Source organism: Oncorhynchus masou, chromosome 28, assembly GCF_036934945.1.
Source record: "Oncorhynchus masou masou isolate Uvic2021 chromosome 28, UVic_Omas_1.1, whole genome shotgun sequence".
NCBI lineage: Eukaryota > Metazoa > Chordata > Actinopteri > Salmoniformes > Salmonidae > Oncorhynchus > Oncorhynchus masou.
This window is the reverse complement of record NC_088239.1, coordinates 46372594-46389606: the sequence shown is the minus strand read 5'-3', so window position 1 is coordinate 46389606 and position 17013 is coordinate 46372594. Positions and strand designations below refer to the sequence as shown.

The 17013-nt window shown below is 41.5% G+C and overlaps 2 protein-coding genes across 2 annotated transcripts in view; one reads left to right on the top strand and one right to left on the bottom strand.

Moving 5' to 3' along the window:
• LOC135517687 (spliceosome-associated protein CWC27 homolog) overlaps positions 1-4244 on the bottom strand; it is a 50152-nt gene extending 45908 nt beyond the window's left edge. Inside the window, 11 exon segments of the mRNA XM_064942201.1 lie at positions 1632-1807; positions 1945-1981; positions 2103-2182; positions 2282-2351; positions 2474-2504; positions 2507-2576; positions 2709-2807; positions 2905-3048; positions 3446-3558; positions 3768-3864; positions 4011-4244. Of these exon segments, the coding sequence (XP_064798273.1) occupies positions 1632-1807; positions 1945-1981; positions 2103-2182; positions 2282-2351; positions 2474-2504; positions 2507-2576; positions 2709-2807; positions 2905-3048; positions 3446-3558; positions 3768-3864; positions 4011-4052 (959 nt within the window). The 5' untranslated portion in view covers positions 4053-4244.
• A 252-nt stretch (positions 4245-4496) lies between these two features.
• Positions 4497-14584, top strand: srek1ip1 (SREK1-interacting protein 1). The gene is made up of 5 exons (XM_064942199.1): positions 4497-4820; positions 6327-6374; positions 6572-6730; positions 14119-14191; positions 14289-14584. Exons 1-5 carry the CDS (start codon positions 4808-4810, stop codon positions 14461-14463), a joined length of 468 nt encoding a protein of 155 aa, XP_064798271.1. The 5' UTR covers positions 4497-4807; the 3' UTR covers positions 14464-14584.
• Positions 14585-17013: the final 2429 nt, after the last annotated feature.

Here is a 17013-nt window from a genome sequence, read left to right as displayed (position 1 = left end):
TACAAGTAAAAAGGAGGGCTGTGATTGGTTACATTGTCTACTATGCCAATTTCTCTATATAAAAATGGGCCACATCTTTAAAACTAGCAGAGATCTGAAACTCGCTGGAACTTCAATATGTCAATAGAGTCTTTTATGTTCAACAATGTGTAGCTTTTTTCTCTCCAAATCTAAAGGCATACTAAATTGCTCATGTTAAATATTCATGTGAATATTTCTCAACATTAATTAATGTAAGGAAATTGTTATTGAAATGAAAATACTACGCATATTAGAGCAAGAGGTAAAGCTTCATATGACACCATGTTTGCTTTGTAGCACCTGCAGACGAAAACATTATGGAATCTTAAGAGATGCATTTTGCAGAAATCACTATGCCATTTCCTGGTTGCAAAAATTCTAACAGCTTAATTTTAGTTGTGACTAAACAAGCAAGTATAATGTAGATAATCATTCACTGTACCATCTAAAAAGCTGTGAAATATCATTTCCATAACCAAAAATATTGGACTTTCAGCTGGTGTTCAAAACCGTAAGTAAAAGAAGCAAAAACTTAACTTAAAGAACGGGAAGCATAGAAATAGCACACATAGAACAGATTCACCGCTTCTTAGACTTGCTTTCAATGAAAATGGCAGATCTATAACACACATTACTATGTTACAGCTTTAAAAGGCGGCCTAGGTAAGGCCAAATGTACCAACTTTAATACATTTTTCCACAATTATGCTATAAACATACAAATGTAAAATATATGTCAACAATCCTTCCTCCAAAGGACTCTTCTATGGATTACATTTCTTGAAAATCTTAACAATCATGATATTTTTTGTTATATTGTCATGAGAAATCACCCAGCATAAGTACCTCTGACTCTCTGATTCATTAATTAATTCATGGTTACCAAAAGTAATTGCCATTAAAATGTATTTTTACAACAATCAGTGTTTAATCAGAGATGGCGTTTGCCATTGCAATTATCTTGTCAAGACTGTACTTAGTTACAGTAGTGAGCGAGGAGTAAGGAGTCATTGTTGAGTTATCAGTGTTGGTATGTAGCCTGATATAGCCAGTCCATAGGATTAATGATGGCTATTTCATCAAAGCAGCCGAATCACACTGCTCTATCTCTACGACGAGGTCCTTTGGTATGTTCAGTCATAGTGCATCATCTCAGTTATCACAAGATACCTTTGAAAACCTATCAGAACAGATTGAATGAAAAGCTGTCTCTTTTATCACGGATTTCCTTGTGAACTGAACCAAAATGTCACCTAGCTGGACATTGAGTTGGGGCTTTTAAAGCAATAGTATATCCAGTGCATAGACAGACTGAGCTCCCTTGTCCATGCAGTGCTACAACGCCTCCCCATGGCCAGTTTAAAGAATTACAACTACTGTATCACAGATTCGACATCACTTTCTCTTGTACGCTACCGCCACCTGCTGGGCACCAAGTCAGGTTTCTAATCAAAGATGTGGTAAAGTCAAAAAGGGGCCTAAACTCAGAACACTGATGAACGATTAACCTAAATGATAACACCGCTATTAGATTAAACAACAATCCCCAATTAAAAAGGTGCATAAATGGCCGCATGGAATGGATGGCATGTCATTTTAGTGTAATGTACCTGCGGTTGGCCCTCTTTCCTCTGTCCTCCTCGCTGGGATCGGTACTCTTCTTCTCATCCTCCTTCATCTTCTTCAGCTTCTTAGAGATCCTCTCCCTCATTTCCTGCCTCTCGTCAGAGTCATACTCCTCTTCGTCACCATTCGCATCCCCCTCCGCAGCCTCATCATCCTCACCCTGAATACGAGAGAGGAGAGAAGGCATGAAGAACGCTCAAGAGAAAAGGTGTTCCCCAACAAGCGGAACGGAGTGCATTATACATGTGGTGCATGGTGTGTTGATTGAACAGACCCCATGAAGGTATAAGAGCATACCTCTGCTGCTTCTCCAGCCCCACCTCTGGCTTTTTTCCTTCAAACACAAGACAAATAGATTCAGAAAAACATGAATAATATATCCATTCATTCACTCTCCAAACAAGGTAAGTTGAGGCAGCAGAGCATGGTGTCTCTACGGTATCTTAAGTGTTTACTTGTTGACCGCTGGGACAGAGCTCAGCAGCGGATCATCCTTCAGCAGGTCATGACTGCTTTTGCTTTTCCCCTTCAGTGTCTGGATGAAAAGAAACAATGTGTGGATGACACGGATGGCACAAAGATGGCGAGTTTGATTTGAGGCGCAGAATAACAAGACCGCTCATGTTCTAATCACCTGGCTGACTTGAGTTACCATTTCCTCTTCCTCCTCAGCTTCCTCTCCAAATGACAACAGACTGAAGTTCCTGACAAAATAAATAGGTCCAGAGTCCGACTGTTCATAACTGCAGTACCACGCTTCCGAGTCAGCAACAGATTGAGAGTGAGGAGCAGAGAAAGTGTGTATAATAGACAATTAAACACTTACTTTGTTGCTTTGGACTGAGATTTCTTTCCTCTTTTTTGTCTTCATCCTTTTTGGATTTTTTTCTTTCACGTGGAATGATGTCATCAAAGGGAGAATGTAACACCTGCAGAGAGACATTTGAAAAAACGTAAAGTAACAAGAGTCTGACAGAATTGGTACACATGTAAAAACAAATGAATGGTCAAAGTGATAAAATATTAGGGTGTGATGTAAACCCATAACAAGACATACATACCTCAGTGGTTCGTATCTTATGTGGATTTAAAGGTCTTTCCTCCTGATCACATTCCACTTCGGATAACCTGAGCATGTTGTACACTGTGTCACCCGTCACCTGCATTGGGGAAAGGAAGATGAACTTCCAGGACAAATGCTGCATACTAAAAGCTGTCCAAACATAAAGATGCATTGATCTTCTTTTGGCATTTTACCTTTCCAAAGATGGTGTGTTTGTTGTTGAGCTCATCTGCCCGACCCAGGGTGAAGAAGAACTGGCTGCCGTTGTCATGGGGCCCTGCGTTGGCCATGGCAACCAGACCACGTCTGTTGAAACGCAGTCTGGAGTGAAACTCATCCTGGGAACGGGGGACAGAGCCAACAGCAAAACCAAAATCAGCCCCACTGTCACATTGTTAGTGGAAGTCTGAAACCATAGTTTTATTTTTTATTTATTTTATTTTAACTTTATTTAACTAGGAAAGTCAGTTAAGAACAAATTCTTATTTTCAATGACGGCCTAGGAACAGTGGGTTAACTGCCTGTTCAGGGGCAGAACGACAGATTTGTACCTTGTCAGCTCGGGGATTTTAACTTGCAACCTTCCGGTTACTAGTCCAACGCTCTAACCACTAGGCTACCCTGCTGCCCCAATGGGTGAGTTGACAAAGGTTCCATGTAGAAAAGTTGAGTTTATGTCTAGCCTATAATGTTTTGGGGGTGACCATGATGCGAGTTAATAAGGTGATGGGAGACCTTGAATGGGCGTCCATAGATGGACTCTCCCCCCGTCCCGGATCCTGTGGGATCTCCTCCTTGGACAATGAACTCTGGCACCACTCTATGGAATGGTGTTCCATCATAGTAGCCTGTGGAAGAGAACAGTACACATTTACAATAAGCTGGTGTGCAAAGTGAAATGGTGAGTATACTAATCTCCTGAGGACAGACAGAATCGGACAGAATTCCGGGTTCTGGGTTAACCAAGATTGAGTATACATTATAAGTACATCAGTACTGCTGAGTGACCTTGCGTTTTAACCTGCCAGTAGATATAAATCAGGCACCCAGTCCTTACCTTCCATGCATAACTGGACAAAGTTTCTGGCGGCCTTGGGTGCCTCTTTGGACCACAGCTCAATATCGATGTCACCAGCTGAGGTCTTGATCAGAACCTGAGAAGGTAGAAGCATATCACTTTATACCAAGGCCACACGTCTGCTTGGCAGAACGTTAGCTAGCCAGCTTACTGTACTTCGTGCAGACTGTGATCATCAGAGGAACTAATTGCAGGAGCCCTGGCAAACAAGCTGGCGCTCACCTTTCCGTTTGTTGGAGGCTCTTGAATGTAAATGTTGCTCATTTTGTTGTTGACGTTAACAGACAACTCGACACCGAAAATATGTTATCTATCTTTCAGCAGTATGAAAATATATATTTGTCCGAAAATGCAGCACTAAGTATTTGGCAAAGACTGCAAATTAGAGATTAATGTCCAAACGTGTATTCCAGCACAGCTCACTGAACCGCCATGTTGTTAAACCATGAATGCGTTGTTTACCTCGAGGCAATGGGGTGTGAGCGGCATTTACCAAGTCGATGCGTGGAAGCAGCTTCCCTAATATTTGTTTGAAGGGTGATATGTCAAATATCAATGAACTTATTAAATATGTGTATGGAAATATATCGTAAATAAACATCTGTTAAAACATTGATGGATTATCATTTTCATATACACCCCTAAAATGTGTGGTTTGGTCCGTGTGTTACATTGCGATCAACCTCCTCCCCGCCCCCCTAAAACGTTATACAGAACAGTAGCTAGCTAGCTAAAGGGAGGCTGACGAATTTATATCGAGAAAACTCTAATTATTCAAGTTTTCTGATAAAATAAGAGTCATAAATATTAGTATGTGCGAATTATTTCTCAAGTAGTCAGTCAAATCAGCTCCAAATGTGTTTACATTTTTTTTTAAATAATGTTTTAACCAAAGATGGTAGTAACCACTAACCATTTTATGTTTCCTATCGGACCTGTTTTGTAGAGGACCCACAGGGAAGTGGTTCGAAATGTATCAACGCAACAAGGTTGTTGTTTTTTTGTAATAAAGTGTGATAATGGCTGCACCAGGTATGTTTGCTCTAACATAAGACTCATCGGTATTAATATTTTAATGGAAATTGGAGGTAGCTAGCTGTAACTATCTTTTAGTTGCCTTTTGGCAAAACTTATGGACTGCTAGTTAGCTAGCCTAGCAACTATGATCCGATTGGCTAGTATGATTGTGTTCAATGTTTTAAATAGCTAGCTAGTGTTATTCTGATAATAATCTGTGTATGGCATTTTAGTCTCTCCATTCGTCTGATAACAGCTGTGTTATGTTATCTCAATGTGAATCATATACACTGAACACAAATATAAACGCAACATGTAAAGTGTTGGTCCTGTGTTCCATGAGCTGATATAAAATATCCCAGAAATGTTTTGTACGTGCAAAAAGCTTATTTCTCTCAAATTTTGTGCACAAATCTTCTTACGTCCTTAGTGAGCATTTCTCATTTGCCAAGGTCAACCATCAATCTGACAGGTGTGGTATAATAAATAAGAAGATTGAACAGTATGATCATTACACAGGCACACCTTTGGGGACAATAAAAGGGCACTCTAAAATGTGCAGTTTTGTCACACAACGCCTCAAGTTTAGAGGGAGCTCGCAGTTGGCATGCTGACTGCAGGAATGCCCATTAAAGCTGTTGCTGGAGAATTGTTCATTTCTCTACCATAAGACACCGTTTTAGAGAACTTGGTAGTCTGTCCAACCAGCCTCACAACCACAGACCCTGTGAATGGCATTGTGTGGGCGAACGGTTTGCTAATATCAACGTTGTGAACAGAGTGCTCCATGGTGGCGGTGAGGTTATGGTATGGGCAGGCATAAGCTATGGAAAAACAACACAATTTGCATTTTATCAATGGCAATTTGAATGCACAGAGATACTTTGATGATATCCTGAGGCCCATTGTCGTGTCATTCATCCGCCGCCATCACTTCATGTTTCAGCATGATGATGCACGGCCCGGATATGATGCACGGATATGTACACAATTCCTGGAAGCTGAAAATGTCCTAGTTCTACCATGGCCTGCATACTCAGACATGTCACCCATTGAGCATGTTTGGGATGCTCTGGATTGACATGTACGACAGAGCGTTTCAGTTCCCGCCAATATCCAGAAACGTCGCACAGCCGTGAAGAGTGGGACATCATTCCACAGGACACAATCAACACTATGCAAAGAAGATGTGTTGCGCTGCATGAGGACAATGTTGGTCAGACCAGATACTGACTGGTTTTCTGATCCACACACCTAACTTTTTTTTAAGGTATCTATGACCAACAACAGTCATGTGAAATCCTAAGATCAGTGCCTAATAACATTTTTTTGTCAAATGACTGATTTCCTTATATGAACTGTAACTCAGTAAAGTCTTATACATTTTTTTGCATAATGCGTTTATATTTATGTTCAGTATAAGAAGGAATCAGAATACACCGGCCTACATTTTTGCAAGACTTCAACAAAGCCAAAAATTGTCCCATTTCACAATGATTACATTTGTCAATTAATTTGCAGGTCCCAATAAGGACAACATCAGAGCTGGGTGCAAGAAATGTGGTTACCGTAAGTCATCTTTATTGCTTATATTATGTCTCTAGTCTAACTCTACATATTCAAGCCTTGTGAATACAATTCCAGAATGTTTCTTGTTGTCCCCTGACCCCTGAGTGTGCCATAATCATTCTGTGCTAGATACACTTTCATTCTAAAGTACTTCCCTTCTTCACTCACTTTTGTACTTACTCTGGTCATTTTATCAGCGGGCCACCTGACGTTCGAGTGCCGTAACTTTGTGCGTGTGGACCCCCGGAAAGACATTGTCCTAGATGTAAGCAGTACAAGCAGCGAAGAGAGTACAGAGGACGAGCAGGAGGATCTGCCTCATGACAAGCTGGGTCGGGAAGGAAAAGACTCAAAAGGTCTAAACCTCTTTTACATTTTGGAATCTCTGCTCAGCATGTTGTTAGAATGATCTGAATTCCAACTGGTTACTGGTACAGACATGAATGCCATTCTGGACATATGGAACAAATCTAATGAGACCAACTACAATCCATAAGCAACCAAGGCTCTTCATCATGTACTCTCTGATTACTACCTCATTGATGCCTGGCGAGCTCATAACCCTAAAGCAAAAGAGTACACTTTCTATTCAAACAGGCACAAAACATTCTCCCAAAACGATTTAGTACTATGACGTGCCTACGCTTTTATTTTCTTTATTCAAGAAAATAGAAATTCGACATATGAGCATATCTGATCGTCAGATACACATTCCAGATTCTCCTACAAGAGCCACAAGATTGCGCTTTAATATTTCCTAACTACAAAATCCAAATTTTCTGTGACCAATTTGAAACTGAATTGAATGAATTTGTAATTATTAACAAAAATTCAGTTGAGGATCCTCACATTTTATGGGACGCCATCAAAGGCGTTATTAAAAACAATACAACTACATTTGTATCTGAATTTGCCATCCAACGAGACTCAACCATTTCATCCATGGTAATTGACCCAGTCATCTACTGACTAACAAGTTTTGCAGCAATGATCAATTACTGGATATTGCAACGATTGAATCTGAATCAGGTGAATTACTATACTCAAAGTCAAATTAATCAACTAAAGAATCTCCCGTTGATATAAAGAATTGTACACCTCTGATTTGTAAATCCACACCAAGCCAGATTGATTCCCATTTAAAAGATCTAAGAACTCCTCTTCTCTCAGTTGAGGAAGCCAGGCTTGCTGGGAGACCAAATCTATTTCCATGAACTTAAAAGGGCATTAGATAACATCAATAAAGGCACATCACCTGGTTGGGCTGGTATTCCTGGTACTCTATTAAAAATGTTGGAACCAATTAGGTCCACTGTTGCTTGAAATGATTAACACAGTCGTTGACAAAGATTCATTTGGAAGGGATGTTAGAACAGCACTAATTTCCCTTTGATATATATATATATATGGTAAGGACGCCATTTTCATTTGCTAAACATAGATATTAAACTTTTTTCAAAAATTCTGTCGTCTTGTCTTGCTACTTACCCAAATATTATCCGAAGATAACATCTGTTGTGTATTACATATCTCACATGCTTCATCATAAACCAAAGCTCCTTGGGCTGTTCTGTCTCTCAATGCAGAAGAAGATTTTGATAGACTAGAATGGTCATATCTTTGTGACTTGGCTCGAATTTCATTAATATGACTAAAATACTAAATGACAACCCCCAGCCATAGTAATAACAAGCAATATGTGCTTTGTTCTATTCAGTATAACTAGACGTTGTAGGCAACGTGATCCCATCTCACCTCTGCTATTTTTGTCTAACTACAATGCAGTTCAAAAGTATTTACTAAATAAACTAAAGTAAAACATTTAATGAAAAGTAACACAAAATAACAATAACGATGCTATATACAGGGGGTCAATGTGCATGTTATTTGAGTTAATTTGTATATGTAGGTAAGGGTAAAGTGACTATGCATGGATAATAAACAGTTAGTAGCAGCAATGTACAAAACAACGGGGGGGAGGGGTGTCAATGTAAATAGTCCGGGTGGCAATTTGATTAATGGTTCATCAGTTTTATGGCTTGGGGGTAAAAGCTGTTAAGGAACCTTTTGGACCTAGACTTGGCGCGCCGGTACCGCTCGCCGTGTGGTAGCAGAGAGAACAGTCTATGACTTGGGTGGCTGGAGTCTGACAATTTTTGGGGCCTTCCTCTGACACCGCCTAGTATATAGGTCCTAGATGGCAGGAAGCTTGGCGCCAGTGATGTACTGGGCCGTACGCACTACCCTCTGTTGCGTTTTACGGCTAGATGCCGAGCAGTTGCCATACCGGACAATGATGCAACCGGTCAGGATGCTCTCGATGGTACAGCTGTAGAACATTTTGAGGATCTGGGGACCCATGCCAAATCTTTTCAGTCTCCTGGGGGGGAAAAGGTGTTGTCGTGCCCTCTTCATGACTATCTTGGTGTGTTTGGACCATGATAGTTTGTAGGTGACGTGGACAGCAAGGAACTTAGATCTCGACCTGCTCCACTACAGCCCCGTCGATGTGAATGGAGGCGTGTTCGGCCCTCCTTTCCCGTTAGTCCATGATCAGCTCCTTTTGTCTTGCTCACGTTGAGGGAGAGGTTGTTGTCCTGGCACCACACTGCCAGGTCTCTGACCTCCTCCCTATAGGCTGTCTCATCATTGTTGTGATCAAGCCTACTACTGTTGTGTCGTCAGCAAACTTAATGATGGTGTTGAAGTCGTGCTTGGCCACCCAGTCGTGGGTGAACAGAGAGTACAAAAGGGGACTAACCACGCACCCCTGAGGGGCCCCCGTGTTGAGGATCAGTGTTGTAGATGTGTTGTTGCCTACTCTTTTTGTCAAAATGAATATATAACTCCAGGTTTCTGGAATTCAGTGCTTTCCTTGTCTCCCACTACTGGCTATTGTGAAAAAAAATCCATAGTGCGGTTTCGAAATGTATATGGCAAGGTAAGTGATACCGGATAAAATTATCAATCTTACAAAGAGGGAAAGACGTTGGAGGAATATCTATACCAAACTTTAAATTGTATTTCCAGGCACTAGCATTTCATCCCATCGTAAATTGGTTTAGATGTGATTCTTCCGGCCCCTGGCTGAGTATGGAGAGAAATACAGTGTATCCTATTGCCCTGGAAGAGGTGCTCTTCACTGATAGACTATATACAGTGCCTTGCGAAAGTATTCGGCCCCCTTGAACTTTGCGACCTTTTGCCACATTTCAGGCTTCAAACATAACGATATAAAACTGTATTTTTTTGTGAAGAATCAACAACAAGTGGGACACAATCATGAAGTGGAACGACAATTATTGGATATTTCAAACTTTTTTAACAAATCAAAAACTGAAAAATTGGGCGTGCAAAATTATTCAGCCCCTTTACTTTCAGTGCAGCAAACTCTCTCCAGAAGTTCAGTGAGGATCTCTGAATGATCCAATGTTGACCTAAATGACTAATGATGATAAATACAATCCACCTGTGTGTAATCAAGTCTCCGTATAAATGCACCTGCACTGTGATAGTCTCAGAGGTCCGTTAAAAGCGCAGAGAGCATCATGAAGAACAAGGAACACACCAGGCAGGTCCGAGATACTGTTGTGAAGAAGTTTAAAGCAGGATTTGGATACAAAAAGATTTCCCAAGCTTTAAACATCCCAAGGAGCACTGTGCAAGCGATAATATTGAAATGGAAGGAGTATCAGACCACTGCAAATCTACCAAGACCTGGCCGTCCCTCTAAACTTTCAGCTCATACAAGGAGAAGACTGATCAGAGATGCAGCCAAGAGGCCCATGATCACTCTGGATGAACTGCAGAGATCTCCAGCTGAGGTGGGAGACTCTGTCCATAGGACAACAATCAGTATATTGCACAAATCTGGCCTTTATGGAAGAGTGGCAAGAAGAAAGCCATTTCTTAAAGATATCCATAAAAAGTGTTGTTTAAAGTTTGCCACAAGCCACCTGGGAGACACACCAAACATGTGGAAGAAGGTGCTCTGGTCAGATGAAACCAAAATTGAACTTTTTGGCAACAATGCAAAACGTTATGTTTGGCGTAAAAGCAACACAGCTCATCACCCTGAACCTACTCTCCCCACTGTCAAACATGGTGGTGGCAGCATCATGGTTTGGGCCTGCTTTTCTTCATCAGGGACAGGGAAGATGGTTAAAATTGATGGGAAGATGGATGGAGCCAAATACAGGACCATTCTGGAAGAAAACCTGATGGAGTCTGCAAAAGACCTGAGACTGGGACGGAGATTTGTCTTCCAACAAGACAATGATCCAAAACATAAAGCAAAATCTACAATGGAATGGTTCAAAAATAAACATATCCAGGTGTTAGAATGGCCAAGTCAAAGTCCAGACCTGAATCCAATCGAGAATCTGTGGAAAACTGCTGTTCACAAATGCTCTCCATCCAACCTCACTGAGCTCGAGCTGTTTTGCAAGGAGGAATGGGAAAAAATGTCAGTCTCTCGATGTGCAAAACTGATAGAGACATACCCCAAGCGACTTACAGCTGTAATCGCAGCAAAAGGTGGCGCTACAAAGTATTAACTTAAGGGGGCTGAATAATTTTGCACGCCCAATTTTTCAGTTTTTGATTTGTTAAAAAAGTTTGAAATACCCAATAAATGTCGTTCCACTTCATGATTGTGTCCCACTTGTTGTTGATTCTTCACAAAAAAATACAGTTTTATATCTTTATGTTTGAAGCCTGAAATGTGGCAAAAGGTCACAAAGTTCAAGGGGGCCGAATACTTTCGCAAGGCACTGTATACACTGCTCAAAAAAATAAAGGGAACACTAAAGTAACACATCCTTGATCTGAATGAATGAAATATTCTTATTAAATACTTTTTTCTTTACATAGTTGAATCTGCTGACAACAAAATCACACAAGTTATCAATGGAAATCAAATTTATCAACCCATGGCGGTCTGGATTTGGAGTCACACTCAAAATTAAAGTGGAAAACCACACTACAGGCTGATCCAACTTTGATGTAATGTCCTTAACACAAGTCAAAATGAGGCTCAGTAGTGTGTGTGGCCTCCATGTGCCTGTATGACCTCCCTACAACGCCTGGGCATGCTCCTGACGAGGTGGCGGATTGTCTCCTGAGGGATCTGGACTAAAGCATCCGCCAACTCCTGGACAGTCTGTGGTGCAACGTGGCGTTAGTGGATGGAGCGAGACATGATGTCCCAGATGTGTTCAATTGGATTCAGGTCTGGGGAACGGGCGGGCCAGTCCATAGCATCAATGCCTTCCTCTTGCAGGAACTGCTGACACACTCCAGCCACATGAGGTCTTGCATTAGGAGGAACCCAGGGCCAACCGCACCAGCATATGGTCTCACAAGGGGTCTGAGGATCTCATCTCGGTACCTAATGGCAGGCTACCTCTGGCAAGCACATGGAGGGCTGTGCGACTCCCCAAAGTAATGCCACCCCACACCATGACTGACCCACCGCCAAACCGGTCATGCTGGAGGATGTTGCAGGCAGCAGAACGTTCTCCACGGCGTCTCCAGACTGTCACGTCTGTCACATGTGCTCAGTGTGAACCTGCTTTCATCTGTGAAGAGCACAGGGCGCCAGTGGTGAATTTGCCAATCTTGGTGTTCTCTGGCAAATGCCAAACGTCATGCACGGTGTTGGGCTGTAAGCACAACCCCCACCTGTGGAAGTCGGGCCCTCACACCACCCTCATGGAGTCTGTTTCTGACCGTTTGAGCAGACACATGCACATTTGTAGCCTGCTAGAGGTCATTTTGCAGGGCTCTGGCAGTGCTCCTCCTACTCCTCCTTGCACAAATGCGGAGGTAGCGGTCCTGCTGCTGGGTTGTTGCCCTCCTACGGCCTCCTCCATGTCTCCTGATGTACTGGCCTGTCTCCTGGTAGCACCTCCATGTTCTGGACACTACGCTGACAGACACAGCAAACCTTCTTGCCACAGCTCGCATTGAAGTGCCATCCTGGATTTGCTGCACTTCCTGAGCCACTTGTGTGGGTTGTAGACTCATGCTACCACTAGAGTGAAAGCACCGCCAGCATTCAAAAGTGACCAAAACATCAGCCAGGAAGCATAGGAACTGAGAAGTGGTCTGTGGTTATCAGCTGCAGAACCACTCCTTTATTGGGGGTGTCTTACTAATTGCCTATAATTTCCACCTGTTGTCTATTCCATTTGCACAACAGCATGTGAAATTGAGTGTCAATCAGTGTTGCTTCCTCAGTGGACAGTTTGATTTCACAGAAGTGTGATTGACTTGGAGTTACATTGTGTTGTTTAAGTGTTTATTTTTTTGAGCAGTGTACAAAGTATGTGGGCACCCCTTCAAATTAGTGGATTCTGTATTTAAAGCACACCGTCATGCAATCTCCATAGACAAACATTGGCAGTAGATTGGCTCAGTGACTTTCAATGTGGCACTGTCCATAGAGCTGCCCTGGTCTGTAAGTGCTATCATTGTGAAGTGGAAACGTCTAGGAGCAACAACGGCTCAGCTGCGAAGTGGTAGGCCACACAAGCTCACAGAACGGAACTGCCGAGTGCTGAAGCGCTTACTCATAAAAATCGTCTGTCCTTGGTTGCAACACTCACTACCGAGTTCCAAAATATTTGTTTGTCGGGAGCTTCATGAAATGGGTTTCCATGGCCGAGTATTTGCGCACAAGAGCCTAAGATCTCCATGTTTACTGCCAAGCATCGGCTGGAGTGGTGTAAAGCTCACCACCATTGGACTCTGGAGTGATGAATCACGCTTCACCATCTGGCATAGTGCCAACTGTACAGTTTGAAATGTTGACTCAAATGCTGCCCACAGTTGTGTCATGTTGGCTGGATGTCCTTTGGGTGGAGGACCATTCTTGATACTAACGGCAAACTGTTGAGGATGAAAAACCCAGCAGTGTCTCAGTTCTTGACACAAACCGGTGCGCCTGGCACCTACTACCGCACTTAAATCTTTTGTCTTGTCCATTCACCCTCTGTATGGCACACATACCCAATCCATGTCTCAAGGCTTAAAAATCAGTCTTGAACCTGTCTCCTTCCTTTCATCTAAAGTGATTTGACGTGGATTTGACAATTGACATCAATAAGGGATCCTAGCTTTCACCTGGATTCACCTGGTCAGAAAGAGCAGGTGTTCTTAATGTTTTGTCTACTCAGTGTATATGCACCTATTTTCATCCTTCTTTGCTTTTAGGCACATAAGGAAGGGGTGGTATGGTAAGGATTTTTCTGTGGGGGGTGGAAAACATGGTTTCTGGGTGGGGGGGCGGGCGGGAGGTGGTTGGTTGGAGGGAGACATGTTGATTGGGGGAAGGGGTTAGAGACAATATTTATTTATTTTCCCCTTTTTTTCTCTTTACTTACTACGTGTTACTTTTTTGGCTCTGTGATGCGAGCTAACCATTTTAAATTAGATGAGTTTGTATATTGTGCATTAGCCCCCCCCCCCCCCCCCCAAACTAGAAAATAAAAAAATGTATAAAGGTTTGGTCACAAAGAAAAAGGTCAATACAGTACAAACGACTAGTTATTTTATAACAGACTACTTAGCACTGCTCTAGTCACTGTTATAACAGGCTCTGCTGTGTTACTATGTTATAACACTGTTACATGACCCTGCTTAGTTGTCTATCAATCCTTGGCTTCCATCAACTGTGTTGCTCTCACTTTTATTTTACTGTTTTTGTCTGAATGGCTTTGTGCATTTGTCCTGATTGCTGTAGGTCCCCAGGAGGACACCAGGAAAGTTAAACACAAGAGGAGGAAGAGTAAAGACAGAAAGTCTGAAAGAAAGAGGTACGTCACATTCGTTTCTCTCCGGTATGTATGAGAAATAATGATGCATGGTGGTAGTGTTATGTTTAATCACTGTGGATGGCACAATCTCCCGTAGGTCTTATTCATCGAGTGACGAAGAGGAGAGCAAGAAGAGAAAGAAACACAAAAGCCACAAGAAAAAAGGCAAAAAGGAAAAGAAAGAAAAGAAGGAACGTCACAAGAAGAAGCAGAAGAAGAAAGGTGAACCTTCCTCGTCTGACAGCTCCAGCGGGTCCTCTGACACTGATTGAGAAGATGGAGCGTTCAGGGACAGATTTACTGAAGTGTTTGCTACTCGTCATTTTACGGAGGAATCGATCGAGCTCAAGACATACGATTGTATTTAGATCCACTTTACCTTTAAGATATTATTCCTTTTTCTTCAACTTTGATTTTCTTTTCTTTGATGTTTTATGTCCTGTGCAAAGTAATAGGTGCAGACACTGAGTATATCTGGCCCTTGTGTGTCACAGAATCAAGGACCATCTGTAAGGCTGGTCAATATAGCCTCTGCTACAAATGAAACAACGGACCCAGATTTACTGTCACTGGTTTGACTTTGGTGAATACTGAAACATTTGGATGGAATTTGTTTTTAAAGGTATTATGTAGATTGGTAGCATCTAGATTTGACCATTTATTAGTGAACCATCTGAACTTGTCATTTTCCAAGTGTTGATCTTTCAAGTTACCAGAATGGGATAGGCAGATGTAGTAAGCAAGTCATTTCTGTATTTTCTATTTTTAGGAAGGTATTAAGGTGGTAATGCTTCCAGATTTGATGTCATTCATTTAGTAGAAAACTGTAATAAAACAATCCTATTACATTTCTGTGTCTGAGCTCTTTGAAATGAAAGTGATTATTATATTCAATATATGATGGGAAAATATATTTTGCTGTTTGAGAAATGCAGAGACATTGAGGAATTTACTTGTTTTCAATCTTCTGATATTCATGAAATGGCTTTTGGAGGCAAGACGTGCAGAAGTGTATCTCCATCCTACACACAGTGCCTCTGGTGTTTTGCGGGTACTATTTAATGAAACTGCCAGTTGAGGACTTGTGAGGCATCTGTTTCTCAAACTAGACACTAATGTACTTGTCCTCTTGCTCAGTTGTGCACCGGGGCCTCCCACTCCTCTTTCTATTCTGGTTAGAGCCAGATTGCGCTGTTCTGTGAAGGGAGTAGTACACAGCTTTGTACGAGGTCTTCAGTTTCTTGGCAATTTCTCAGTAATTTCTTGCATGGAATATCCTTCATTTCTAAGAACAAGAATAGAGTGATGAGTTTCTGAAGAAAGCTCTTTGTTTCTGGCCATTTTGTGCCTGTAATTGAACCCAGAAATGCTGATGCTTCAGATACTCAACTAGTCTAAAGGAGGCCAGTTTTATTGCTTCTTTAATCAGAATAAGTTTTCAGCTGTACTAGCAATTGCAAAAGGGTTTTCTGATGATCAATTAGCCTTTTAAAATTATAAACTTGGATGAGCTAACACAACGTGCCATTGAAACACAGGAGTGATGGTTGCTGATAATGGGCCTCTGTACGCCTATGTAGATATTCCATTAAAAAACAGCCATTTCCAGCTGCAATAGTCATTTACCACATTAACAATGTCTACACAATTTCTGATCAATTTGATGTTATTTTAATGGACAAAAAAAATGGCTTTTCTTTCAAAAACAAGGACATTTCTAAGTGACCCCAAACGTTTGAACGGTAGTGTGTGTATGTATAAATATATCTATATATATATATATATATATATATATATATATATATATATACGTGTGTGTGTGTGTGTGTGTGTGTGTGTGTATATATGTGTATATATATATGTGTGTGTATATATATATGTGTGTGTATATATATATATGTGTGTGTATATATATATATGTGTGTATATATATATATATGTGTGTGTGTATATATATATATATATATATATATGTACAGTGGGGCAAAAAAGTATTTAGTCAGCCACCAATTGTGCAAGTTCTCCCACTTAAAAAGATGAGAGGCCTGTAATTTTCATCATAGTAGGTACACTTCAACTGACAGACAAAATGAGGAAAAAAAATCCAGAAAATCACATTGTAAGATTTTTAATGAATTTATTTGCAAATTATGGTGGAAAATAAGCATTTGGTCACCTACAAACAAGCAAGATTTCTGGCTCTCACAGACCTGTAACAACTTCTTTAAGAGGCTCCTCTGTCCTCCACTTGTTACCTGTATTAATGGCACCTGTTTGAACTTGTTATCAGTATAAAAGACACCTGTCCACAACCTCAAACAGTCACACACCACTATGGCCAAGACCAAAGAGCTGTCAAAGGACACCAGAAACAAAATTGTAGACCTGCACCAGGCTAGGAAGACTGAATCTGCAATAGGTAAGCAGCTTGGTTTGAAGAAATCAACTGTGGGAGCAATTATTAGGAAATGGAAGACATACAAGACCACTGATAATCTCCCTCGATCTGGGGCTCCACGCAAGATCTCACCCCTTGGGGTCAAAATGATCACAAGAACGGTGAGCAAAAATCCCAGAACCACACGGGGGGACCTAGTGAATGACTTGCAGAGAGCTGGGACCAAAGTAACAAAGCCTACCATCAGTAACACTCTACGCCGCCAGGGACTCAAATCCTGCAGTGCCAGATGTGTCCCCCTGCTTAAGCCAGTATATGTCCAGGCCCGTCTGAAGTTTGCTAGAGAGCATTTGGATGATCCAGAAGAAGATTGGGAGAATGTCATATGGTCAGATGAAACCAAAATATAACTTTTTGGTAAAAA